A 23,352-nucleotide genomic window follows, 5' to 3' on the forward strand; every position below is an offset into this window, starting at 1 on the left:
ATTCTTTTTCTAAATGACTTTTCATAACAGGCAATATCTTCACTTTCACTAAAACCAGGCAGGCGGTCGTAATGTTTGAAGCGCTATCTTAAAAATTGGATACATGAAACGACATGTTTCAATTATAAACGATCCTCACACGACAACACAAGTTTATCTTGATAAAGGTGCGACTTTATAAATGCCGTGACACGCTAAGATAACGGATTTCCCGGTGAACGAACAGGCACTTGCGTTTACACCAGCTATCGTGACGTTGTTTTCGTCTCACGGAGAGAAGAGATATCGGCTCGCTGATTGGTCAATAATCTACTCCTGCTGAGTGGGATGTGTTTCGCAGTAGACACGCGACAAGCGTACCGATGGTACGGCGAAAGTTTCGCTTGCTACTTTTGCTAGCCAGCATTTGGCTTGTAGGAATTGTCTACTATGTTTATAAGGCTAACGAGGAACAGGTAAGAATGCATGTTTTACATTGATGTCACAAGTAAGAGCTGGAGAGTTCCGGGGCTTGTGATCCGTTCATAGGCTCCGAACTCGGCAAGTCCCGTAGTGGCTGTCAGTGTGGTGCCGTTCTATTTATAGATGGAATTAGTCAAAGAGCGTGGGTCATATTGGAAAATATTGTTCAAAGGAAGGGGCATTATTTGGCAAGCGTATTTTTCTGTTCATGTTTATAGTTTTAGATTTTGTAGAGTGCATAAACGATGATGTAAGGAATGCAGATTAGAAAATTCTCAGATATGTTTGTGATTTGCTTCGATAAAGTTCCAAATATAAACAATCCTCACCAAGGGATATATCGATTACTGTTAACATTTCAGGAGGCCTGCTTCATATGTTAAACTTTTACAAAAACAATTGTTTATGTTTCCAACATTGATTTAATCACTCATAAGTTGTACAATGTAGATCTATTTCTCTTTTAATGTATTAAGATAAGATATATAGTTTTTATCGGGTCTATAGATATTCCAGGGATGAAGGAAATGCATTAATATCCATTATTTATAATTGGTGATTATTTTACCAATATTTATTCACAAGGATACCACAATATGTTCCAGTTTAGATTATGTTCTCATCTTCATGAGTGAAATATGAACTATGTAGAGAAATTATGATTGCGGAAAGTTTTGTGAGTTGAGGATTTGTTAGAAACTGTTGACATTTTCTTGTGGAATTTATGAAACTATGGGTCATAGTTTTAGTCACATGACTACACAACTGTGCAGTGAGCTTGTTATCAAATACTGTACATGGGCGAGAAAGTGTGTTTGTCAAGCATGGCACTCATTAAAGATTAATATAGGCTTTTCAAACATAGTTTATGATTTTTGCCATGAAAAGAAAAAGGTTTCCCACAATATTTAGTGTGTGAAACATGTTATTGACATGATTGAGGTGGCAATTGTTTTTAAAGGTTAAACATTTCTTCATAAGCAAGTGCAATTAATCATGAAATTTTGAAAAGTATAAGAACTCCATTTCTGAGTTTAAGAAAATAATATGTAGGCCAAATCTTCATCATGTATTATGACCTTATTTTCTATAAAATACTGCAATTTAGAAAAGTGTCCCATTAATAATATATGGTCTAGTTAGAAAAAATGTCATAAATAGTTTACACATGATATCCCAAGCAGGTCAACCACTGACCAGATGTGGAATTCTCATATAACAGTCACTGTAGGACACCAGATACAAATCGTACCTTGATATAGTCTACCATGTCTAAAGCATTGTTGAGAGTTAATGATGCAGTGACAGGTGGAGGAAATGAAGTCTTTGAATGGGACCATGCTGTTGGTTTTATTCATTTGTGAAAAATATTCACAACAAGCTGTTGTCATCCGTTACATTTTTACTAGATCTATTCCTCCAAGAGGATAAAACCCGAATAAACTTGAATATCTATTAAAGTATTGTTTTGTTGTATGGGAATTATTTTAAATCTACTTAGAGCGATAGGCTGCAAGATTGCAGATGTGGCATTAAGCTATATTTATTCATTCTCTCGATACAGTTACTCTATTGATAAATAAAAAATAAAAATTTGTTTCGTTCTCGAGTCATAAATGTATCAGGTCTTTCTTTCAATACTTCTTCTTAGTAGTGTTATTGATTATTGATCAAGAAAGAAATGGCCTAATTCTGAATGGAGGAATATTATAAGTGTATTAGCAAGACTTAAGATCTATTGAACCCAGTTTGGCTTTAGTATTCCATTTGTATGTTAATTGATTGTTTCTGTGTAACAGATGTTTCAGCATCTTAATGTTATTCCCAAAGTAGCACTAATATAAATGTAACAAGCTAGACTTCGGTCACAACATGCTGTGCCTGCTGATAAGCCTTATCAATTATTAATCTGGAAGTTAGTTGTGAAAATGAAGGTTGAATTGGAATATTTATACATGATCAGGAAAATGAGGAATTACATTATTTTATTCACAGTAGGAATGAACCACTTAATTAGGATTTATAGCATGTATACGTTTCACATGTTCAGCTCATTTAGAAGGTGATTGCTTTTTTATTTTATTTTATTTTAGATATTTTCAACTTGCTCTTTTAAAAATCAACATGGGTTTGTTTACCTTAAGCTTTGTGCAAGTGGTGATAGCTATATGGGGTAGTTTGATGTTTGATGTTCCGCTTCAGTCAATATGGGGGACCTGCCTTTTGTTACTACTTGGGGGTGAGTGAGCTGGATATATGGGAGGGGGGGGGTTGTGTGTGTTCACCCATAAACATGACAGGTTGAGAGGAAAGTCGTAAAGACAAAATCCCCCAATTTGGGGAAGGTTATTGTAACCAAATAGACAGTAATGAGATGGTTGAAGTAGCGATCTCAATTTATTACTCTAAATAAACCAGTCTCATATATGTGACCCAATTAATAATGCATTACTCATAGTAATAGTACTACACTTGTGATCCGGTGACGTTTATGATTAATTTACTTGTTGAGTTTGTGATGTAAGAATTTTGATGAAAGTGGACATTGTAATATGTTAATAATGAGCTGATTCATATGAAGGTGGGATATTTTGAATTTCTCCAAAATCTTTATACATATAACCTATCTTGGAACATTTTGTGATCAAAACTTGAGTTTCAGTATTCTAAGTTCAATTTCCGAGGCACAAATGTAGTGTTTTTGTCTAATGTGAATTCTGCACAAGGCCTTTGGAAGACCTAAATTGTATATATGCTGTGAAATATGAAATAAGCCATGCATTATGGTCAGATAACGATGTTTGATGTGGCAAATGTCAGTAGATCCTCATCAGTGACGGTCATGAGGCAGTTTTATGTACCTATCTGGGCCATGTTGCAGATAATTGTTATGGATGTTTGTAGCCCAGTTTTGTCCTGGCTCCAACCTTTTGAACAATCATCACACAAAGCTCCAACCTTTTGAACAATCATCACACAAAGCTCCAACCTTTTGAACAATCTTCACACAAAACTCCAACCTTTTGAACAATCATCACACAAAGCTCCAACCTTTTGAACAATCATCACACAAAGTTCCAACCTTTTGAACAATCATCACACAAAGCTCCAACCTTTTGAACAATCATCACACAAAGCTCCAACTTTTTGAACAATTTTCACACAAAGCTCCAACCTTTTGAACAATCTTCACACAAAGCTCCAACCCTTTGAACAATCTTCACACAAAGCTCCAAACTTGTGAATTATCATCACACAAAGCTCCCAGCTGTTGAATTATCGTCACACAAAACTCCAACCTTTTGAATAATCTTCACACAAAGCTCCAAACTTTTGAATTATCGGTACACAAAGCTCCAAACTTTTGAATTATCGTCACACAAAACTCCAACCTTTTGAATAATCTTCACACAAAGCTCCAAACTTTTGAATTATCGTCACACAAAGCTCCAAACTTTTGAATCATCTTCACACAAAGCTCCAACCTTTTAAATTATCGTCACACAAAGCTCCAAACTTTTGAATCATCTTCACACAAAGCTCCAAACTTTTGAATTATCGTCACACAAAGCTCCAAACTTTTGAATCATCTTCACACAAAGCTCCAACCTTTTAAATTATCGTCACACAAAGCTCCAAACTTTTGAAAAATCTTCACGCATTACTGTTATGAGCACTAATGGATTGAAAAGGTCATTTTGCTTGTGAGGATTCAGACTTTGTTTCCTTTATAATGCCTGGCCTGAGAGTCAGGAAACATTAAATCACTGCAAAATAGAAGATGTTTTAGTCCTCCTTAATCCTACCTCTCGTACTTTCTATGATCAAACATGATCAACCTTTACATTTGAATTTTAATTTCGATGCAACCTTCTGGTTCAACATCAGTATTGACTCTTCTCGGCAAGGATTGACACGACCTCCAAAATAACATTTGGTAAGCGTGAGACACTGGGAGCGCGTTGTTTCCTTGTTTGCTCTCTGATTTAACATGTGCTAGGCTGATTGTCCTCCCTACCTTGACCATGGGTCACTAGCGTTATGCTAATGGTCAGTAACAGCCAAAGACAATATGAGGCTGGACATGTGTTTGGACAACGATAAGGGGGATCAGGGGATGATAGCTGGATTCCTTTGAACATTGTCGAACATTGTTGTTGAAGCAGTTTTGGAAGGGAATGGGTTGAAGGGAATATTGTTAGTTGATATTGTATTGTCTGGCATAAAAACTGACGTGTGATATATTGCCAATCACAGTGACTGTTGCGATGTCTTGCCATATACACCGACTGTATTGCAATATATTGCCATACACAATGACTGTATTAAGATGTATTGCCATATGCACTGACTGTTTTGCGATGTATTGCCATATACTCCAACTGTAATGCCATGTATTGCCATATACACCAACTGTATTGCGATGTATTGACATATGCACTGACTGTATTGCAATATATTGCCATACACAATGACTTTATTAAGGTGTATTGCCATATGCACCGACAGTATTGCAATGCATTGCCATATACACAAACTGTAATGCGATGTATTGCCATATACACCAACTGTATTGCGATGTATTGACATATACACCAACTGTATTGCGATGTATTGACATATACACCGACTATATTGACATGTATTGCCATACATTGTATCCGACTGTATTTTGATGTGTTGCCATATGCACCGACTGTATTGCCATATACACCAACTGTATTGCGATATATTGCCATATACACTGACTGTACTGAGATCTATTGTCTGGCATACAAACTGACGTGTGACATATTGCCATACACAGTGACTATTGCAATGACTTGCCACATACACCGACTGTATTGCGATATATTGCCATACACACCGACTGTATTGCTATTTATCGCCATATACACTGACTGTATTGCTATTTATCACCATATACACTGACTGTATTGAGATGTATTGCTATATACACTGACTGTATTGCGGTATATTGCCATACACACTGACTGTATTGCGATCTATTGCCATATACACTGACTGTATTGAGATGTATTGCCATAGACTCTTGACTGTATTGAGATGTATTGCCATACACACCAACTGTATTGAGATGTATTGCCATACACACCGACTGTATTGAGGTGTATTGTGCATTAAGTTGTACAACATTGTAAACGTGATGATTGGTTCTTGGGATAAAACTGTTAATGCTCTTCATTCAGAAACAATACGTTTCATCATGTTTGCATGGTAAATAGGATAAATGGATAAACAGAGACCATATGGTCCCTGGGATAAATGATAAAAGCAGTTTGTTGTTTCTTCACTGATCCATTGCTATGTTGTCTTGTCATTCTGTTGTAACGTGTGATTTCCCTGCCTTGCTTCATTTATATTCTACCCGTTATGCTGTGAAACATCGTTACGACAGCCATATTATTAAAGAATTTTTTTTTTTTATTTGAGTCATCATGATGGCAGTGATATATGGTATTTCAGAAAATATATTGAATTTTCATATTGCATTATAACGGATGGTAAATCGATCGTTCATTAGGTTTGGTGAACTGTGGAATGTGATGTATAGTTGACACTTAGCATCATTAAATACACTTGTGTTTTGCATGTGTACTTTAACATGTTGGCAGCTTTGTAACGCAGGACACAAAGTTGGTTTTGGTTCACCAGCTTTGTAAACTTGTTGCAAGATTCTGATTACACTTATTTATAGTCCTAATGTCTGGTGAGAAGTTTCTACAGACTGTGAACATGATATTTGTCAGGATCTTTCAGTGCATTGTGGCAATATAAAACTGCAGCCCATTTTGCTAGCTGTGTGTCATGTAAGTAATTTTATCTCTGCTGCAGCCGGAGTTGCTGTAGGTGTTTGCATGGCCGAGTTAGGCTGCTAATTCCTGGTAGCTTGCATCTACTGAAACAGAATTACATGCATTTGATAATTAGTAACTCGTTTGCGATATTATGTAAGCGTATGTATAAATGGAGCGCCAGGCCATGTAACAGCACTGGCACTGCACCTGAAGTGCTTGTTTTGTTTTATGGCGTTCTCCATGATGTTTTTACACATGATGCGGATGGAAAACTCTTACAAACTTCTTATATTGTTGAGTGAGTGAGTGAGTGAGGTTTTACGCCACTTTTAGAAATATTCCAGCAATATTACGGCGGGGGCCACCAGAAATGGGCTTCACACATTGTACCCATGTCGGGAATCGAACCCGGGTCTTTGGCGTGACGAGCGAACGCTTTAACCACCAGGCTACCCGACCGCCCCCTTATATTGTTGACTAAAAACATATTGTTATGATGAATGTAGATCTACCAAATTTTGTGTTAAATGAGTAAAATCGAGTGTGAGGACATAGCATTGATACAGTGAAACTACTTTTTAGAAAGTTTCGACGTAATAAGCGCCTCGCTCTAATAAGCGCCCACGGCAACATTTGCTAAGATATTGGCTAGTGAACAATCCCAATTAGCACCCCTTCCGATTGATCAATGTACACAAGACTTATTTATTCGGGTATAATACGCACTCGTGTGTTATATGCACCCTTAATTACGGGCATTTAATTCTGGAAAAATATATCTGTCGTACATAAACATTTCAGGCTGTCAGCATTACCCCAAAATTTATCTTTCAACTCAAAATAACCAAAATAATATTCTAATAAGAGCCCCCTGTTTCTAATTTTGAGAGCGCCCTGGGCGCTTATTACGTCGAATATGGTAAATGGGGTCCTGCCGTCCGTGAGTTTTTTTTTGCAATAGCATTTTAATCTCTGGACTCCCTAAATTTTAACTTACATCAGGTTAGTCATGATAAATACATTTTGGACCCTCGTAGTTTCATATTTTGTCACACTTTACTCTATTATACAAACATGATTTGTCAATCTGGGTGTGTTAATCTGGATATTTTCACTGGGAATGGCATTATCTGGCTTAAAGGATTTCAGTCTGGCTGCAGTCATTTCTACATCTTCGTTGCTCGTAACTGTAGCGTGTATTGAGAGTGTAATGTGAGCTCACAATTACACTGGAACTAGAAGTTAATACTAAACCTTCATGACCAACGGAGAACATCATGGGCCATTGGGTGTGTAGTCTTGGTGGGCAGAGATATGTACCAGCCCAGAAAATCATGACAAAACCCTGATTTCAACCTACTTCTGTTTGGTTTGGTGAAGACAAGTAAGTGCTTACTAACAGCATGGGATGAGACTGGTAGCCATGGTAGCAATAGAAAATTAGTGCAGAATTTTAGCTCAGAAATACTTGGTACGCCCTGTTCATCTAAATTTCATGTGCCCTTTGCAAATTTCATTTGCCACAAGCCAGTGGGCTAGCATTCATTTCTAACTTTGAGAGAACTGGAGGCTCTGTTCCTTTCACCTCAATGTTTGACCTTGACATTGGTACTTGGATAGATGGCAATGTTGATAACCATATATGGTAGCAGGGTTCACAACTAACAAAATGTTTGCTAATCTGGGACTAATAAAATTCAGAGCCTGTCACTTTTACCATGAGGTAGATGGCAGCTCTGTAGCATATCATTTTTGTGGAATAGTGGAAATAAAAATTATTTTCTAACCCTGGATGTCCCAGTTGATGTCATCTTGTCACACTGAAGGCATTGTTGGTATCGGCAGGTGAACACATTAAATTACATTCTGTTGATGTTCTTTGACTTAATTTGTTTCTGTTTGTTTGCTTGTTGTTTCTTATTAACGATTCTGGACTAGACAATTCAGTGATTGATATACGCGCAATGATCCATGCCGTCAAGGCATAAGGACATGCGATCTACCACACCACCTCTCATAACCACCACAGCTTTCTGGGATCTACAGACCGCCTCCGTGGTCTAGTGGTAGAGCGCCGCTTGGAGAGCGGAAGGTCCGGGGTTTGATCCCTGGCCGCCTCATACCAAAAGACGTTAAAAGATGGTACTTCTTGTTACCATGTCTGGCGTTCGGCATAAAGGGGCTAAAACAAGGACTGGTCGGCTCGGTGTCAGTATACTGTGTCTGAGTGGGGTATTCATGTTAAACTGCAGCATGGTATCTCAGTGAACTAGCACTATAAATCGGCATCAGCCCGCACTAGTACAAGCAGCCACACACACATGTGCATGCACGTCGCTATATAAATGCAATAATCTTGGATGCGACGTTAAACCCAATGTCACCTCACCTCACCTCACCTCACCTCACCTCACCTCACCTCACCTCACCTTCTGGGACTTATTCTAATCTGGAATCCCCTGGCACACGGTTAAATTACTCTTTTTTTAAGAACTTCAATGGGCAATGATTGACATGTCATTTGTTCTACTGGTGCCATTTAACGCTGATAGATCACTCTCATTATTTTCTGTTTGTGTTTGATTCCTCTCATTATGCACTGTGTTTATGTTTGATCAATAAGTGTCTGTTTCATAATGAATCCATTGGCATGATTGCAGAGTTTAATGTTTTCGGTAAAATTAGGCAGTTAGCGTACCATAATGTGTATTTGATTTACAGTAAACTACGGTTATAACGAACACGATTATAATGAATTTACTTATTTTAAGTCCCGACCCTTGGTTGTACAAATGCTGTTTATATGCTTATAACGAACTAAGATTATTACGAACTAAAATTAGTGGTGCCTTCGAGTTCGTTATAACCGTAGTTTACTGTATTTTGTCACATGGATCTGGAAACATGCAGTTTAAGAAAAATATGCCTTGCATGTGTAAATGAAATTGGAGACACTCTTTATTTATGGCTCATGTGCGAGAGGTGTTCTATCTGCTGTTTCATGTCATGTAACCAACTGATAATCAGTTTCTTTCAGTGAGAATGTCTGAACAGAAAACTGAAACGTTTAGAGTAATCTTTACCAGGTGAGGTGAAATGGGGTTTAATGTGTTTTTTAAGAGTATTGCAGTGACATAACGATGTGCCAGCTTGTACTAAGTCGTACTATTGCCAGTTTTATGGTACTAGTGCCAGTTTTATGGTGCTAGCCCACTGAGATACCATACGTTTTAGTAGCATCAGCCTAATAAAACTTAGATTTGACATTGGCTTTTGTGTTGAGCCATTTGTTACATTTATTGATTTAGCACTCATCAAATTTCATTCTTTTATGCTCTGTGTAGAGTTATATCCCTTTACCTTGCAAGGATGTGCTGATCCTGGTCTGAAGCCCTGATTTGTCCTACGTTTGATGGTCTGTCAGTACCATACCACGGTTCCCCAATGTGATAAATGTTTTCGCTTCCTCCCACTAAGCTGACTGTGGTAGGAAATATATTGAAAGTGGTATAGAACCCAACTCACTCACTCTGACTTGCTGCTCTGTGCTGATGTCGAGGTAGGCATTGCCAGGTATTTCAGATGTTCAGACATGGGGAGGTTGTAATCTAGATACAACACATCATCATTGCTGAGATTAGGTGCTTTTCAGTGATGACTGACAGTGGCGTTGTTTTGTGTGTATAGCTGTCATTCCTCTTGGTGTGTATTGATTTGAAAAGATTCAACAGCCACTTAGCCAGCCTCATGCATCAATACAGACGAAGAACAGAATAGAGCTCTCATCAACAGCTCTAGTTCCTCAAGTCGATGAATTCGTGTTTGAGAAAGAATTTTCGTGTGACATGTGATAGGTCTCAATTGTGTCTACTTTGCTGATCTATGTCCTACAAGGCATGTTATTTATTCTAAGGCTTCTAACTTAAAATAACACACTAGCATCTCAACATGTGTGTTGAGGGATCTGAAGGGATGCTTTTTTTGCGCTGGGACATTGAGCTTTACAAATTTCGTAGATTTAAAGAGAGTATATCCTTGATATTACACGTTGCACATAAAGAGGGTCTATGATCTTGTGCCAGTTGCATTCCAGGGACCACATGCATAAAATGATCTTATAGATATGACAATCGCTGTCTCAGCAATTGTTTTCAGTTTTTGTTAGTTTATTCAGTTCAATTTGTAGCAAAATTGAAGCATCAAGTCTTCAGTATTATAGCCCTCAAATGCTACGAGTCAATCTGCGTTAGAAACAACATTTTTAGTCCACTAGTCCTTATAATGAATGATAACATATAGCAAAACTCTTAAATATGGCAAGATTCTACTAGTCCTTATGATACCTTAACTTAATTGGGCAGTTTGGCAAGGACTACAGGACTAGTGCCAATTTCTAACGTTGGTCAATGTGGATTGCCATCATTGGATTTTTACTTGTCCCTCGCACAATTTGGTAGCCTCGTGCGACCAGACTAGAGTAAATTTTTAAAACTGTTATCATAAATTGTCTATGTTAAGGTATGGGCGACAGGTCAGGTCTAGACGTGTTAATCATTATCACCTCTCGGGAAACTGGGACAGTTTGTGTATAATTAGGGTAATCGTTAGCTGTGAGTTTTCTCTTCATCATATACTTTGAGTTACAAACGTATGGCTTTGAATGACTTGAATCAAACTTAAGATTGCCAATTAGCCTAAGTCTAGTTTCTCTGATATTGTAGTCATAAGAACTTGACACCAATTTTGACCTCGTCTGATAAACTTTCCCTGCCCTATTTTTTCTGGTTCTGAAATGCTTTTGCTTTCAAGATTAACAATATTAATCATGATAATTGACATGCCAGGAGGATAATGTATTCTTAGATCTGAAAAACAAATGAGTCTGTAGGTATTTAATGAAAATAAACAGTAGCCAAACCTGTCAATCCATCTCATCCTACGTGCACATACTTCACCCAGGACATCACCAGTTTTACAGATGTAGCCAAAAAATCTTTAACTCATTATACTCAATGAAGAATTTAATGTACAAATTATCTCCATTTCATGCTGTGTTTGTCTGTGAAGGGAATTTATTTGTTCAGATTGAAATTGCGATATGACCACCATGCTTTGAACATACAGGGGCCCAGGTGTGTGGATTCAGTTGTAAACGTGGCGAGTATATATCTAGACTGACGGCAGTGACGTGGACTGGGAGGGACCTGTATTCCTTTGTCGCCATGTCAATGGGCCTTATCTTGGAATGCTCAATTAAAGCTTGCCCCTCGGAAGCTTTTGTTTGGTCCGTTTCTTATTTTGGTTATGAAACATTTAATTGAGTTTCGAATTCGTTATGAATCTTTTTTGAGATTTTTGGAGTAGAATGCAAATATTGGCTCCAAGTTAATTATGTGTTTGATTGTATAACATCAAGCAGATTATGGGTTTTAATGATCATGATGTTGGAGTATTTTGTAGCAACGTTTGGTTTAAGTTAATGAGGTTTGTATGAAAAATTGTTTTCTTGTTCAAGAAAATCAATATAAAACCCATGCTTGTAAGATTAAGGATCACTGAAAGTTAAAATCTATCTCAATCATGTTAACTTCTCAGAGTTGCATCTCGCCCCAATAAACTTTGTCAGAGAACCATTTCACCCTATAACAATGTTTGAGATCAATCTCACCCTAAAACTTTGTCAGGGAACCATCACACTGTATGACCTTCTCCGAGATCTATCTCACCCAATAACCTCAGAGATCCATCTCACCCGATAACCTCAGAGATCCATCTCACCCGATAACCTCAGAGATCCTTCTCACTTGATAACCTAAGAGATCCTTCTCACTTGATAACCTCAGAGATCCTTCTCACTTGATAACCTCAGAGATCCATCTCACTTGATAACCTCAGAGATCCATCTCACCCGATAACCTCAGAGATCCTTCTCACCCGATAACCTCAGAGATCCTTCTCACCCGATAACCTCAGAGTCCTTCTCACCCGATAACCTCAGAGATCCATCTCACCCGATAACCTCAGAGATTCATCTCACCCGATAATCTCAGAGATCCTTCTCACCCGATAACCTCAGAGATCCTTCTCACCCGATAACCTCAGAGATCCATCTCACCCGATAACCTCAGAGATCCTTCTCACCCGTTAACCTCAGAGATCCATCTCACCCGATATCCTCAGAGATTCATCTCACCTGATAACCTCAGAGATCCTTCTCACCCGATAACCTCAGAGATCCATCTCGACCAATAACCTCAGAGATCCATCTCACCCATCACTCCCCCTGGGTCCAAATGGTGTAGACATATATTTGCAGGCTTGTAGATGCTGATAGCCCATTATCATGATTATTGCCCAGAATGGACGATCAATTACCGGTAGCTCCTATGTGTTTTCCAGATGGAGGTATTATGGAATTAACAATGCTAGGATAGACACAGGAATAACTGGAAATGGGGGATCTTTCTTAACTTGGATTATCTTCTCTTTACGAACGAAATGGAAGGAATTCATTATTTTGGCATCTTTTTTTCTGTTCACAACAACTGTACTTTTCCTGACACACGTGTCAACATGACACGCAGTATTTAGGTTTGGTTAAAGGCTGGGGTTAGGAATTCAGATGATGGTCGGAGGTCACTAAGTCTTTGACTTGACTAATTCTACAAGGATGTCTGATACCATTGGGGACAGAGAAGCAGGACTTGGGTGAGGAATTCAGATGGTGGTCGGAGGTCACTAAGTCTTTGACTTGACTAATTCTACAAGGATGTCTGATACCATTGGGGACAGAGAAGCAGGACTTGGGTGAGGAATTCAGATGGTGGTCGGAGGTCACTAAGTCTTTGACTTGACTAATTCTACAAGGATGTCTGATACCATTGGGGACAGAGAAGCAGGACTTGGGTGAGGAATTCAGATGGTGGTCGGAGGTCACTAAGTCTTTGACTTGACTAATTCTACAAGGATGTCTGATACCATTGGGGACAGAGAAGCAGGACTTGGGTGAGGAATTCAGATGATGGTCGGAGGTCACTAAGTCTTTGACTTGACTAATTCTACAAGGATGTCTGATACCATTGGGGACAGAGAAGCAGGACTTGGGTGAGGAATTCAGATGATGGTCGGAGGTCACTAAGTCTTTGACTTGACTAATTCTACAAGGATGTCTGATACCATTGGGGACAGAGAAGCAGGACTTGGGTGAGGAATTCAGATGGTGGTCGGAGGTCACTAAGTCTTTGACTTGACTAATTCTACAAGGATGTCTGTTACCATTGGGGACAGAGAAGCAGCGCTTATGTCAGCAGGAGTCAAAGTAGAAACACAAGTATCCAAACATGATGGGGACGAGGGATTCAGATGAGATACATTTCTTGTCAAGGACATTTGGTATGTTATCAGATAGTAGGCCTGGACACAGATAGGACTGGTATATATGTCAAGACCATCCCATGTGGAAGGTGTCTGAAGCATATGAGAAACAGTAGGTATCTAATGTAAAGTATATCATGAGTCATGTGTAATATTGTGATGCTTCGACGAGTCGTTTCAGCTTTAATCACAACACCATTGTCATTGCTGAAAAGAATCCAAATGTCAAGATGTTTTTCGTTTAGTACCATAACCTTGTAATCAGGTAAGAAAACAAACTAAAATAAGTGTTATTTGATCATTTGTCCTGCCCTACTCTGTTCTCACCCTCCCTAGGACCCTGTGAATTATTGACGAAGATGGAAATGTCCCCAGCCTCTTTAATAGCAACTCGTTAATGAAAACCTGTCAATTTCCTGCTGTTTCTTGATCCAGAAGGGAATGAATCTTTTCTGTTGATCATGTTATTTAATTAGGCTAATCAGTCCGGAACCTGCTGTGTTTACTAGATGAAGATAATTGGTCTATTATGTTTCTGCGAGGCAGGTCACCACTCCCTGGTGTGACCTCCATGTTGCAGACATACTGTCAACATGGAGGCAGGGGTATTAATGATGTTTATTGAATGGGGACCTGGTACAGTGCTAGGATAGGCAGCTTTGTACTATAGTACTGGGGTTATGTTTGTTTGTTTGTTACTCAGCAATATTCCACAGCGGGGGGTGGTCGGGTAGCATAGTGGTTAAAGCGTTAGCTCTTCATGCCAAACACGGGGGGTTTGATTCCCGACATGGGTACAATGTGTGAAGCCCATTTCTGGTGTGTCCCGCCGTGATATTGCTGGATTATTGCTAAAAGCGGCGTAAAACCATATTCACTCACTATATGATGGTGGTCTGTAAATAATCCAGTATGGACCAGACAATCCAGTGATTGACATCATGAGCATCGAACCACGCAATTGGTGTACGATGACATGCATCAACCAAGTCAGCAAGCCTATTTGGTCCATATCATGGTGCAGTGAGGTCTCCAGGAATTTATCTAGACCTGCTCAGAGGCAATTATTGGCCCCCAAGTCAGCAGCTAGAAAATATTCCCAAATTGGAATTACAAATTTCCCAACACATGTTATACAGTAATTACTAATATGACAGCTCTGCACATGTGACTTGTATTTCACTGACCCATTTGAGCTGACTTGATAAGTCCCAGGTTTTATTAGGTGAGTTACTCTAAAGTAGTTGTCCGTAGAACCTCATCGGCAGATGGTTGTGTCTTCTAATTTGCATTAGACAGTGACATTGTTCGAATAAAGTTTACCCAGCACTGAATGGGTACCCAGTAGGATGTGGGGAGGGTGGGTAGGGGTGGCAGCTGTCTAAGGTGCTGCAATTAGCTGTGCAGATTTTCGTCTCTTAGCATGCTTAGGCCAGGATTGCAAATGGAATGCACAATGATTGCTTTACAAGGGTCATGATGGTTGTGTCTTCTAATTTGCATTAGACAGTGACATTGTTCGAAATAAGTTTACCCAGCACTGAATGGGTACCCAGTAGGATGGGGGTAGGGATGGCAGCTGTCTAAGGTGCTGCAACTAGCTGTGCAGATTTTCGTCTCTTAGCATGCTTAGGCGTGCCAGGATTGCAAATGGAATGCACAATAATTGCTTTACGAGGGTCATGTCACGCTCCTTGAGCAGCCCGGTTCGTCTCTGGTGTAGGGGCTTATTATTATTACAGTCAAGGAAGTCAATATGTTCATTGATTTCAGGACCAATGTAATTAATTTGACCCCTAAATGACCCTTATTCCGGGCAATATTGTCACCCTCTTCATGTTCGTAAGCTCTGTGTTCATGAATCTTTTCCCATCATTTTGACATTATCATGATTATGTATGAGGTGTCAGTCATTTGATCTTAATGCTGAGAGGTTATCGGAGGTAAAGATCTGATTTTACTGAGATGGGACAACAGTATTTGTGTTTGATTATCATAGACTAAAACTTGTTTCTTTCCCACATGGGAAGTCTGCTGACTTCAGCATGTAGTCAGAAGTCAGTGTCTTGCAGTAGTCAGAAGTAAGTGTCTTGCAGTAGTCAGAAGTCAGTGTCTTGCAGTAGTCAGTGTCTTGCAGTAGTCAGAAGTCAGTGTCTTGCAGTAGTCAGAAGTAAGTGTCTTGCAGTAGTCAGAAGTCAGTGTCTTGCAGTAGTCAGAAGTCAGTGTCTTGCAGTAGTCAGAAGTCAGTGTCTTGCAGTAGTCAGAAGTCAGTGTCTTGCAGTAGTCAGTGTCTTGCAGTAGTCAGAAGTCAGTGTCTTGCAGTAGTCAGAAGTCAGTGTCTTGCAGTAGTCAGAAGTCAGTGTCTTGCAGTAGTCAGAAGTCAGTGTCTTGCAGTAGTCAGAAGTCAATGTCTTGCAGAAGCCAGTTTAGCCTTGTCTGGTTCACCCGGCTAAAACAGTCTATCATTTTGGCACAGCTTGCATTTGAGGAGGCCTTCTTGTGAGACAAATGGAACAGGACATTCTCATGATTTTATTAACTTTTGATCTGACATTCTTCTATATCCTTAACAAATTTGAAAGAAATCTTGACGACATTTTGGATGACTGTCAGTGTCAGAGATGGGCTGGAGTAGCCTAGTGGTTAAAGTGTTCACTCATCACGCCGAAGACCCGGGTTCGATTCCCCACTTGGGTACAATGTGTGAAGCCCACTTCTGGTGTCCCCTGCTGTGATATTGCTGGAATATTTCTAAAAGCGGCATAAAACCATACTCACTCATTTACAAATGATCTAAACCCTGCCTTCTCAGCAGTAAAATGATGATATGCTTGTAGCCTGCAGGTGGCCTAAAACCTCTCTCACTGTAAGTATGTAGGCCTTTCTAGCCTGCCGGTGGCCTAAAACCTCTCTCACTGTAAGTACTGGTTGTAACCCTTTCTAACCTGCCGGTGGCCTAAAACCTCTCTCACTGTAAGTACTGGTTGTAGGCCTCTCCAACCTGCCGGTAGCCTACAACCTCTCTCACTGTAAGTACTGGTTGTAGGCCTTTCTAACCTGCCGGTAGCCTAAAACCTCTCTCACTGTAAGTACTGGTTGTAGGCCTTTCTAGCCTGCCGGTGGCCTAAAACCTCTCTCACTGTAAGTACTGGTTGTAGGCCTTTCTAGCCTGCTGGTAGCCTAAAACCTCTCTCACTGTAAGTACTGGCTGTAGGCCTTTCTAGCCTGCCGGTGGCCTAAAACCTCTCTCACTGTAAGTACTGGTTGTAGGCCTTTCTAGCCTGCCGGTAGCCTAAAACCTCTCTCACTGTAAGTACTGGTTGTAGGCCTTTCTAGCCTGCTGGTGGCCTAAAACCTCTCTCACTGTAAGTACTGGCTGTAGGCCTTTCCAACCTGCCGGTGGCCTAAAACCTCTCTCACTGTAAGTACTGGTTGTAGGCCTTTCTAGCCTGCCGGTGGCCTAAAACCTCTCTCACTTTAAGTACCGGTTGTAGGCCTTTCTAACCTGCTGGAGGCCTAAAACCTCTCTCACTGTAAGTACTGGTTGTAGGCCTTTCTAACCTGCCGGTGGCCTAAAACCTCTCTCACTGTAAGTACTGGTTGTAGGCCTTTCTAGCCTGCCGGTGGCCTAAAACCTCTCTCACTGTAAGTACTGGTTGTAGGCCTTTCTAGCCTGCCGGTGGCCTAAAACCTCTCTCACTGTAAGTACTGGTTGTAGGCCTCTCCAACCTGCCGGTAGCCTACAACCTCTCTCACTGTAAGTACTGGCTGTAGGCCTTTCTAGCCTGCCGGTGGCCTAAAACATCTCTCACTGTAAGTACTGGTTGTAGGCCTTTCTAGCATGCCGGTGGCCTAAAACCTCTCTCACTTTAAGTACTGGTTGTAGGCCTTTCTAACCTGCCGGTGGCCTAAAACCTCTCTCACTGTAAGTACTGGTTGTAGGCCTTTCTAGCCTGCCGGTGGCCTAAAACCTCTCTCACTGTAAGTACTGGTTGTAGGCCTTTCTAGCCTGCCGGTGGCCTAAAACCTCTCTCACTGTAAGTACTGGTTGTAGGCCTTTCTAGCCTGCTGGTGGCCTAAAACCTCTCTCACTGTAAGTACTGGTTGTAGGCCTTTCCAGCCTGCTGGTGGCCTAAAACCTCTCTCACTGTAAGTACTGACTGTAGGCCTTTCTAGCCTGTCGGTGGCCTAAAACCTCTCTCACTGTAAGTACTGGTTGTAGGCCTTTCTAACCTGCTGGTGGCCTAAAACCTCTCTCACTGTAAGTACTGGTTGTAGGCCTTTCTAGCCTGCCGGTGGCCTAAAACCTCTCTCACTGTAAGTACTGGCTGTAGGCCTTTCTAACCTGCAGGTGGCCTAAAACCTCTCTCCCTGTTAGTACTGGCTGTAGGCCTTTCTAACCTGCACTGGTGGCCTAAAACCTCTCTCACTGTAAGTACTGGCTGTAGGCCTTTCTAGCCTGTCAGTGGCCTAAAACCTCTCTCACTGTAAGTACTGGTTGTAGGCCTTTCTAACCTGCTGGTGGCCTAAAACCTCTCTCACTGTAAGTACTGGTTGTAGGCCTTTCTAGCCTGCCGGTGGCCTAAAACCTCTCTCACTGTAAGTACTGGCTGTAGGCCTTTCTAACCTGCAGGTGGCCTAAAACCTCTCTCCCTGTTAGTACTGGCTGTAGGCCTTTCTAACCTGCACTGGTGGCCTAAAACCTCTCTCACTGTAAGTACTGGCTGTAGGCCTTTCTAGCCTGTCAGTGGCCTAAAACCTCTCTCACTGTAAGTACTGGCTGTAGGCCTTTCTAGCCTGTCGTAGACCTAAAACCTCTCTCACTGTAAGTACTGGCTGTAGGCCTTTCTAGCCTGTCGGTGGCCTAAAACCTCTCTCACTGTAAGTACTGGCTGTAGGCCTTTCTAGCCTGTCGGTGGCCTAAAACCTCTCTCACTTTAAGTACTGGCTGTAGGCCTTTCTAGCCTGTCGGTGGCCTAAAACCTCTCTCACTGTAAGTACTGGCTGTAGGCCTTTCTAACCTGCTGGTGGCCTAAAACCTCTCTCACTGTAAGTACTGGTTGTAGGCCTTTCCAACCTGCCCAACTTCCAGGACGTCTGTCAATAGCATGAGGAACATGCTGACTGAATGCAAATTGGGAAAACTGTTTCGATCTCTGCAGGTTTCAATGCAAATGATAGCAACTAAAATGTTTATTTGGATCCAGCTCCCTCAACTTAGACATTAATTGTGTCCACAAACGCAAGCCTGGCTGATGCACAGTTGTCACAAGTTTCACTCGATCTGGAGACACCCACCATTTTGCATGCAGACCATTGTCAGTCACGAGAATTTACATCTAATTGGCCAGTTAGTTTCACAGCATACGGGAGTTCTCTGAGGTCCCACTACCTTCCCATGGCGGACTTTTCTCGGGGAAAATCAATGAGTTTCGCACCACAATGAGTTATCATTGAATCAGGGTGATTTACTATCTGTAGCCGTGCCATACTGTACCTCAAGCTTGCTCTGTAGGAGTGACTTCCCACTTTACCTCTTGTATGTGTTCTACATTAATGTTGTGGGGCAGGCTGTTGGTCAAATGGCAGTGTTCTGGTGGTGAAACCATCCATGCCAGGCCATGACGGCATGGTCTATTTCTGTGGCAAACAGTCGTATCGGACTACAAGACCTCAGTCCAATACAAGAATGCTTTTTATTTTATTTTATTACAGGAGTGTTTAGATCGGGTTGATTGATAGATGTATGTCATGCATTTCCTACTAAGGATATCTTATGTTGTAAATGCCAATAATTGAGTGTGCTTGATCAACCAGTCATGTCACTTGTGACCTCAGTGTTTATGGCTTGTCTGTTAGTAGTTTTCACAGAAACCAGTTAGTCTTTGGTCTAGGTTTTCTTGACAACTTCTGACACAAAGATGCAAGACCAAATGTTTTAAACAATAAATCAAAAGATGACTTTATAGCTAGTTGTGTCTGACAACACAGATTGAACCAATCAGAATTTTTTATTATTTTGACAATAAATTAAACGTGGCTTTGAACAACAAACCCTTTACTTCTTATATCCGTACTTAGCACATCTCTGTTGTTTGAAGGGGCCGTGGGGTAGCCTAGTGATTAAAGCGTTCGCTCGTCACCCCAAAGATCCGGGTTCGATTCCCCACATGGGTAAAATGTGTGAAGCCTATTTCTGATGCAACGAATTACCGAAATCACTCATTAATCAGTGTTGATAAACACAGTGATCAGCGCACTCCGTTGTCATGGCCGCGCCAGTACACAGCCCGTGTTTTGATGCGAGACGAGTCAGCTGGTAACTGCATATTACAAGGGCTGCTGAGATAAACTTGCTTGACTTAAACAATTAATGCTTTAAATAAACAAAACAGGATTTAAAAATCAGATACAAGTTCTCGCTACCGCTCAGGACATCCCAATACAGGTCACATCAGAACGACCTTTCGCGAATTTTGAGCGACCAATAAATTAACTAACAGGAAGTCAACATAAGCCGCTAAGAACATGAAGAAAGCAGCTTTCTTGAGCTTTGTGGCACTAGTTTCAAATTGGCGACTTCCATTCAAGACTATGCTTTTAAAAGTATTTTAAATCGGTGGCGACAGTAGTTTTGTGTTAAGCTTTAGAGATTGCATGACGAGAAAACATATTCTGATAACAATGTAACATAACAATATGAATATTTCATTTATTTTTTTTTATTACGTGTTTGTATCGTTGTCTATTGTGTAGGTATCCGATTTTCACAAACGTTGATGGAACTTAATTTTGTTAGTCCATATGTAAAGGGTAGACATCAGCTAACTCAGTTTTTTGATGAAACGCCCATGATGACATCACATCATGAACAATGTGTTGATAGGGCGTCACATTGATATCTGGTCACGTCTCTAACAATGGAAGCAGTGGTTATGGATGAACTTGTCAATGAAGTATTATTTACACAGCTCAGGGAGAATGATGGCATGATGGAGAATATTTATGTCGGTTGGTCTAGATATTAACGTGAGATGATAAGAATCTGTATCATGTGTAAAGATGATTGCGACTTAAAGAGTAGTTTTATGTTTGAAAAATGTTACGAGATATAAACGAAAGTATCAAAATGAATTTAGTGTCACGAAAATGCTTTATCATACATTGAGTTATGATTATATACAAAATCAACTTTATCAAAAAATATTCTTAAATACTACGAGACTGGTGTTGGACGCCAAAGAATACAAAAACAAAAATGGCCCTTAACTCTTTGCGAAAGGAACAGTCTCGATTGATGAGTTTAATGAGAAATTTACAGTTTATCATGTTTATAATGATACATTTTCGAGAGAATATCAAACATCAAGAAGCGATATTAATAAACTCCATAAATGACTTGTCATTATTTTGCCTTGTCAATGTGGAACTAACGTAAAAAGGTCATCAAGAGTTTGTTGGTACTAGACCCTTACGATAAAGGGAGACAATTTGGTGGAGGTAACTCTTGTACGACATTAGTTCCATTAAAGTGTTGTGTTGACTGTAGTGAAATATCAAGTGTTATGTTCACTGCAGTGAAATATCAAGTGTTATGTTCACTGCAATGAAAATATCACTTTTCTTTCACACTGAAGTATATAATAAAACTTTTCAACTCTCTAGCTAACAATCAGTTAAAAATACTTTCAAATCACCTAGATATTGCTGTAAAGATACACACAGGCCGAGGCCGTCCCTTGTGTTTAGCAATGTTTGATTAATCAGTTTGATCCATGTTAACATGGTTAGGCCAGTGGAGCTCTGGATCGATTAATTGATTTCCTACATCAGTCTTGCTAAAGGTTAAGATCATCAACATGTCCTTTCTTGGCCATAATACCTTATCATCATTAAAACAAGCCTTATTGCTATGACTGGCCATTTGTCGATCGCATCAGTTCTTGGACTCAATCTGATGATTGATCCTGGTCTATGGAGCATCAGTTGTTTGACTTAAACTGATGATTGATCCTGGTCTGTGAAGCATCAGTTCTTTGACTAAAACTGATGATTGATCCTGGCCTGTGGAGCATCAGTTGTTTGACTTAAACTGATGATTGATCCTGGTCTGTGGAGCATCAGTTGTTTGACTTAAACTGATGATTGATCCTGGTCTGTGGAGCATCAGTTGTTTGACTTAAACTGATGATTGATCCTGGTCTGTGAAGCATCAGTTCTTTGACTAAAACTGATGATTGATCCTGGCCTGTGGAGCATCAGTTGTTTGACTTAAACTGATGATTGATCCTGGTCTGTGGAGCATCAGTTGTTTGACTTAAACTGATGATTGATCCTGGTCTGTGGAGCAATTTCCTAACATCTGACTGTAGCTTGGAAATTCAGAGTAGATTTCCCTGACAGGAAATTTGAAATAAGAGAAGGTACATGCTTTGTACATAATGGTCCTGTATGAGGGAGTTTTCTGCGTCTTGTGATGATGCGGTACACTCAGTTGCCCCTGGCAACCCTTAAACTATTAAACAGCAACTCCAGGATTCAAAATTGTAATTACCTGAAAAGCAAGATATGTAATTGTGAAATTCATCTTCATTGCATAGAGAGTTGAAACAAGAGACAGCAGTAGGAAGACTACAAGTCAAGTGTCAGTTTACAAATGCATGTTTACTGTTTCTGATACTTGATTTCATCTACAATTGGGTCGGTTTCAGTTTACATCCATTATTTTCAATTATGGGAGTTAATTTCATTCAATTTGTGGGGAAAATAATGTGAAGAGAATGTCTGGAAGCAGATTGTGTTTCAAGGTCCATTGCTTTTGCAAAACTCCTAGCAGATGGATTATGATTCTGAGTTTTCTACAAATTGACCGACTTTAAAAAATGTCAATGACAAGCATTTTAAGTGAGAAGACTCTATATCAGGGAATGTAAAGGTATTAAGTAATTTTATATCACTGTCAACAGGTCAGACGATTCTCTGGGGAAAGTTGTTTTGCCAATACGAAATACCAGTGAGTGGGTGATGAAAACAAAAAGTTGTCAGCGCAATAGTTACTATGTCCTCTCAATTTCCACGCAATTTGTTTCCCACTACTTGATGTTTGCATTTCATTTAAGATTTGGATCCTTTTCAAACAATCTATTAAGTTAACAGAAAGGTTAGCCCTATTGCTTGGGACATTTAGCCATACAAGCCTGATGTGTAGACATAAGGCCACACCGCCAGAGAGTCACAAACACAGAAGGTATAAATCTATATCACGAGCGTTACCACAGCTTGGGAAAAGTTAGCTTTTGTTTACAAGTCCAATTTAGTGGGCATATTGGCTTCAGGAGAATTGAAGTAATGTCACTGAGCTATGAGTCATTCTCAGCCTGATTTTTCAAATTGTCATGTTTTGATGAAATCCAATATTTGAATGTCAGCTGTAGTTATTTTTGTGGTTAACACAAATTCCTGAAGTCAAATTTGCTGGCATTGTGACTTCTTTGATGGTTTCAGGGTATGGGTAAAGTTTTTGAGATCAAAATCCAAGGCATAAAAATGGCGGTCTCTCCAATACTTGGTATCCCTGAAACAAATATTTTTTTACAGTATTTGACAGGAGGACCAGTCTTCAGTGAGTACCGATAGAAATGGGCCACTGAATATTTGTACGATCCATTGCCTGTAAATATGTTATACATTAATTTGG

The 23,352-nt window shown here is 40.0% G+C and overlaps 1 protein-coding gene across 1 annotated transcript in view; it reads left to right on the forward strand.

Moving 5' to 3' along the window:
- The first annotated feature begins 308 nt into the window (after positions 1–308).
- Positions 309–23,352, forward strand: part of LOC124132396 (polypeptide N-acetylgalactosaminyltransferase 2-like) — a 59,701-nt gene continuing 36,657 nt past the window's right edge. The window contains exon 1 of the mRNA XM_046496290.2: positions 309–455. Coding sequence (XP_046352246.1) covers positions 363–455 — 93 coding nt within the window. The 5' untranslated portion in view covers positions 309–362. The remainder of the gene's footprint in view (positions 456–23,352) is intronic.

This window comes from Haliotis rufescens, unplaced genomic scaffold, assembly GCF_023055435.1.
Source record: "Haliotis rufescens isolate VD_foot unplaced genomic scaffold, xgHalRufe1.0.p SCAF_3, whole genome shotgun sequence".
In the NCBI taxonomy this organism is placed as follows: domain Eukaryota; kingdom Metazoa; phylum Mollusca; class Gastropoda; order Lepetellida; family Haliotidae; genus Haliotis; species Haliotis rufescens.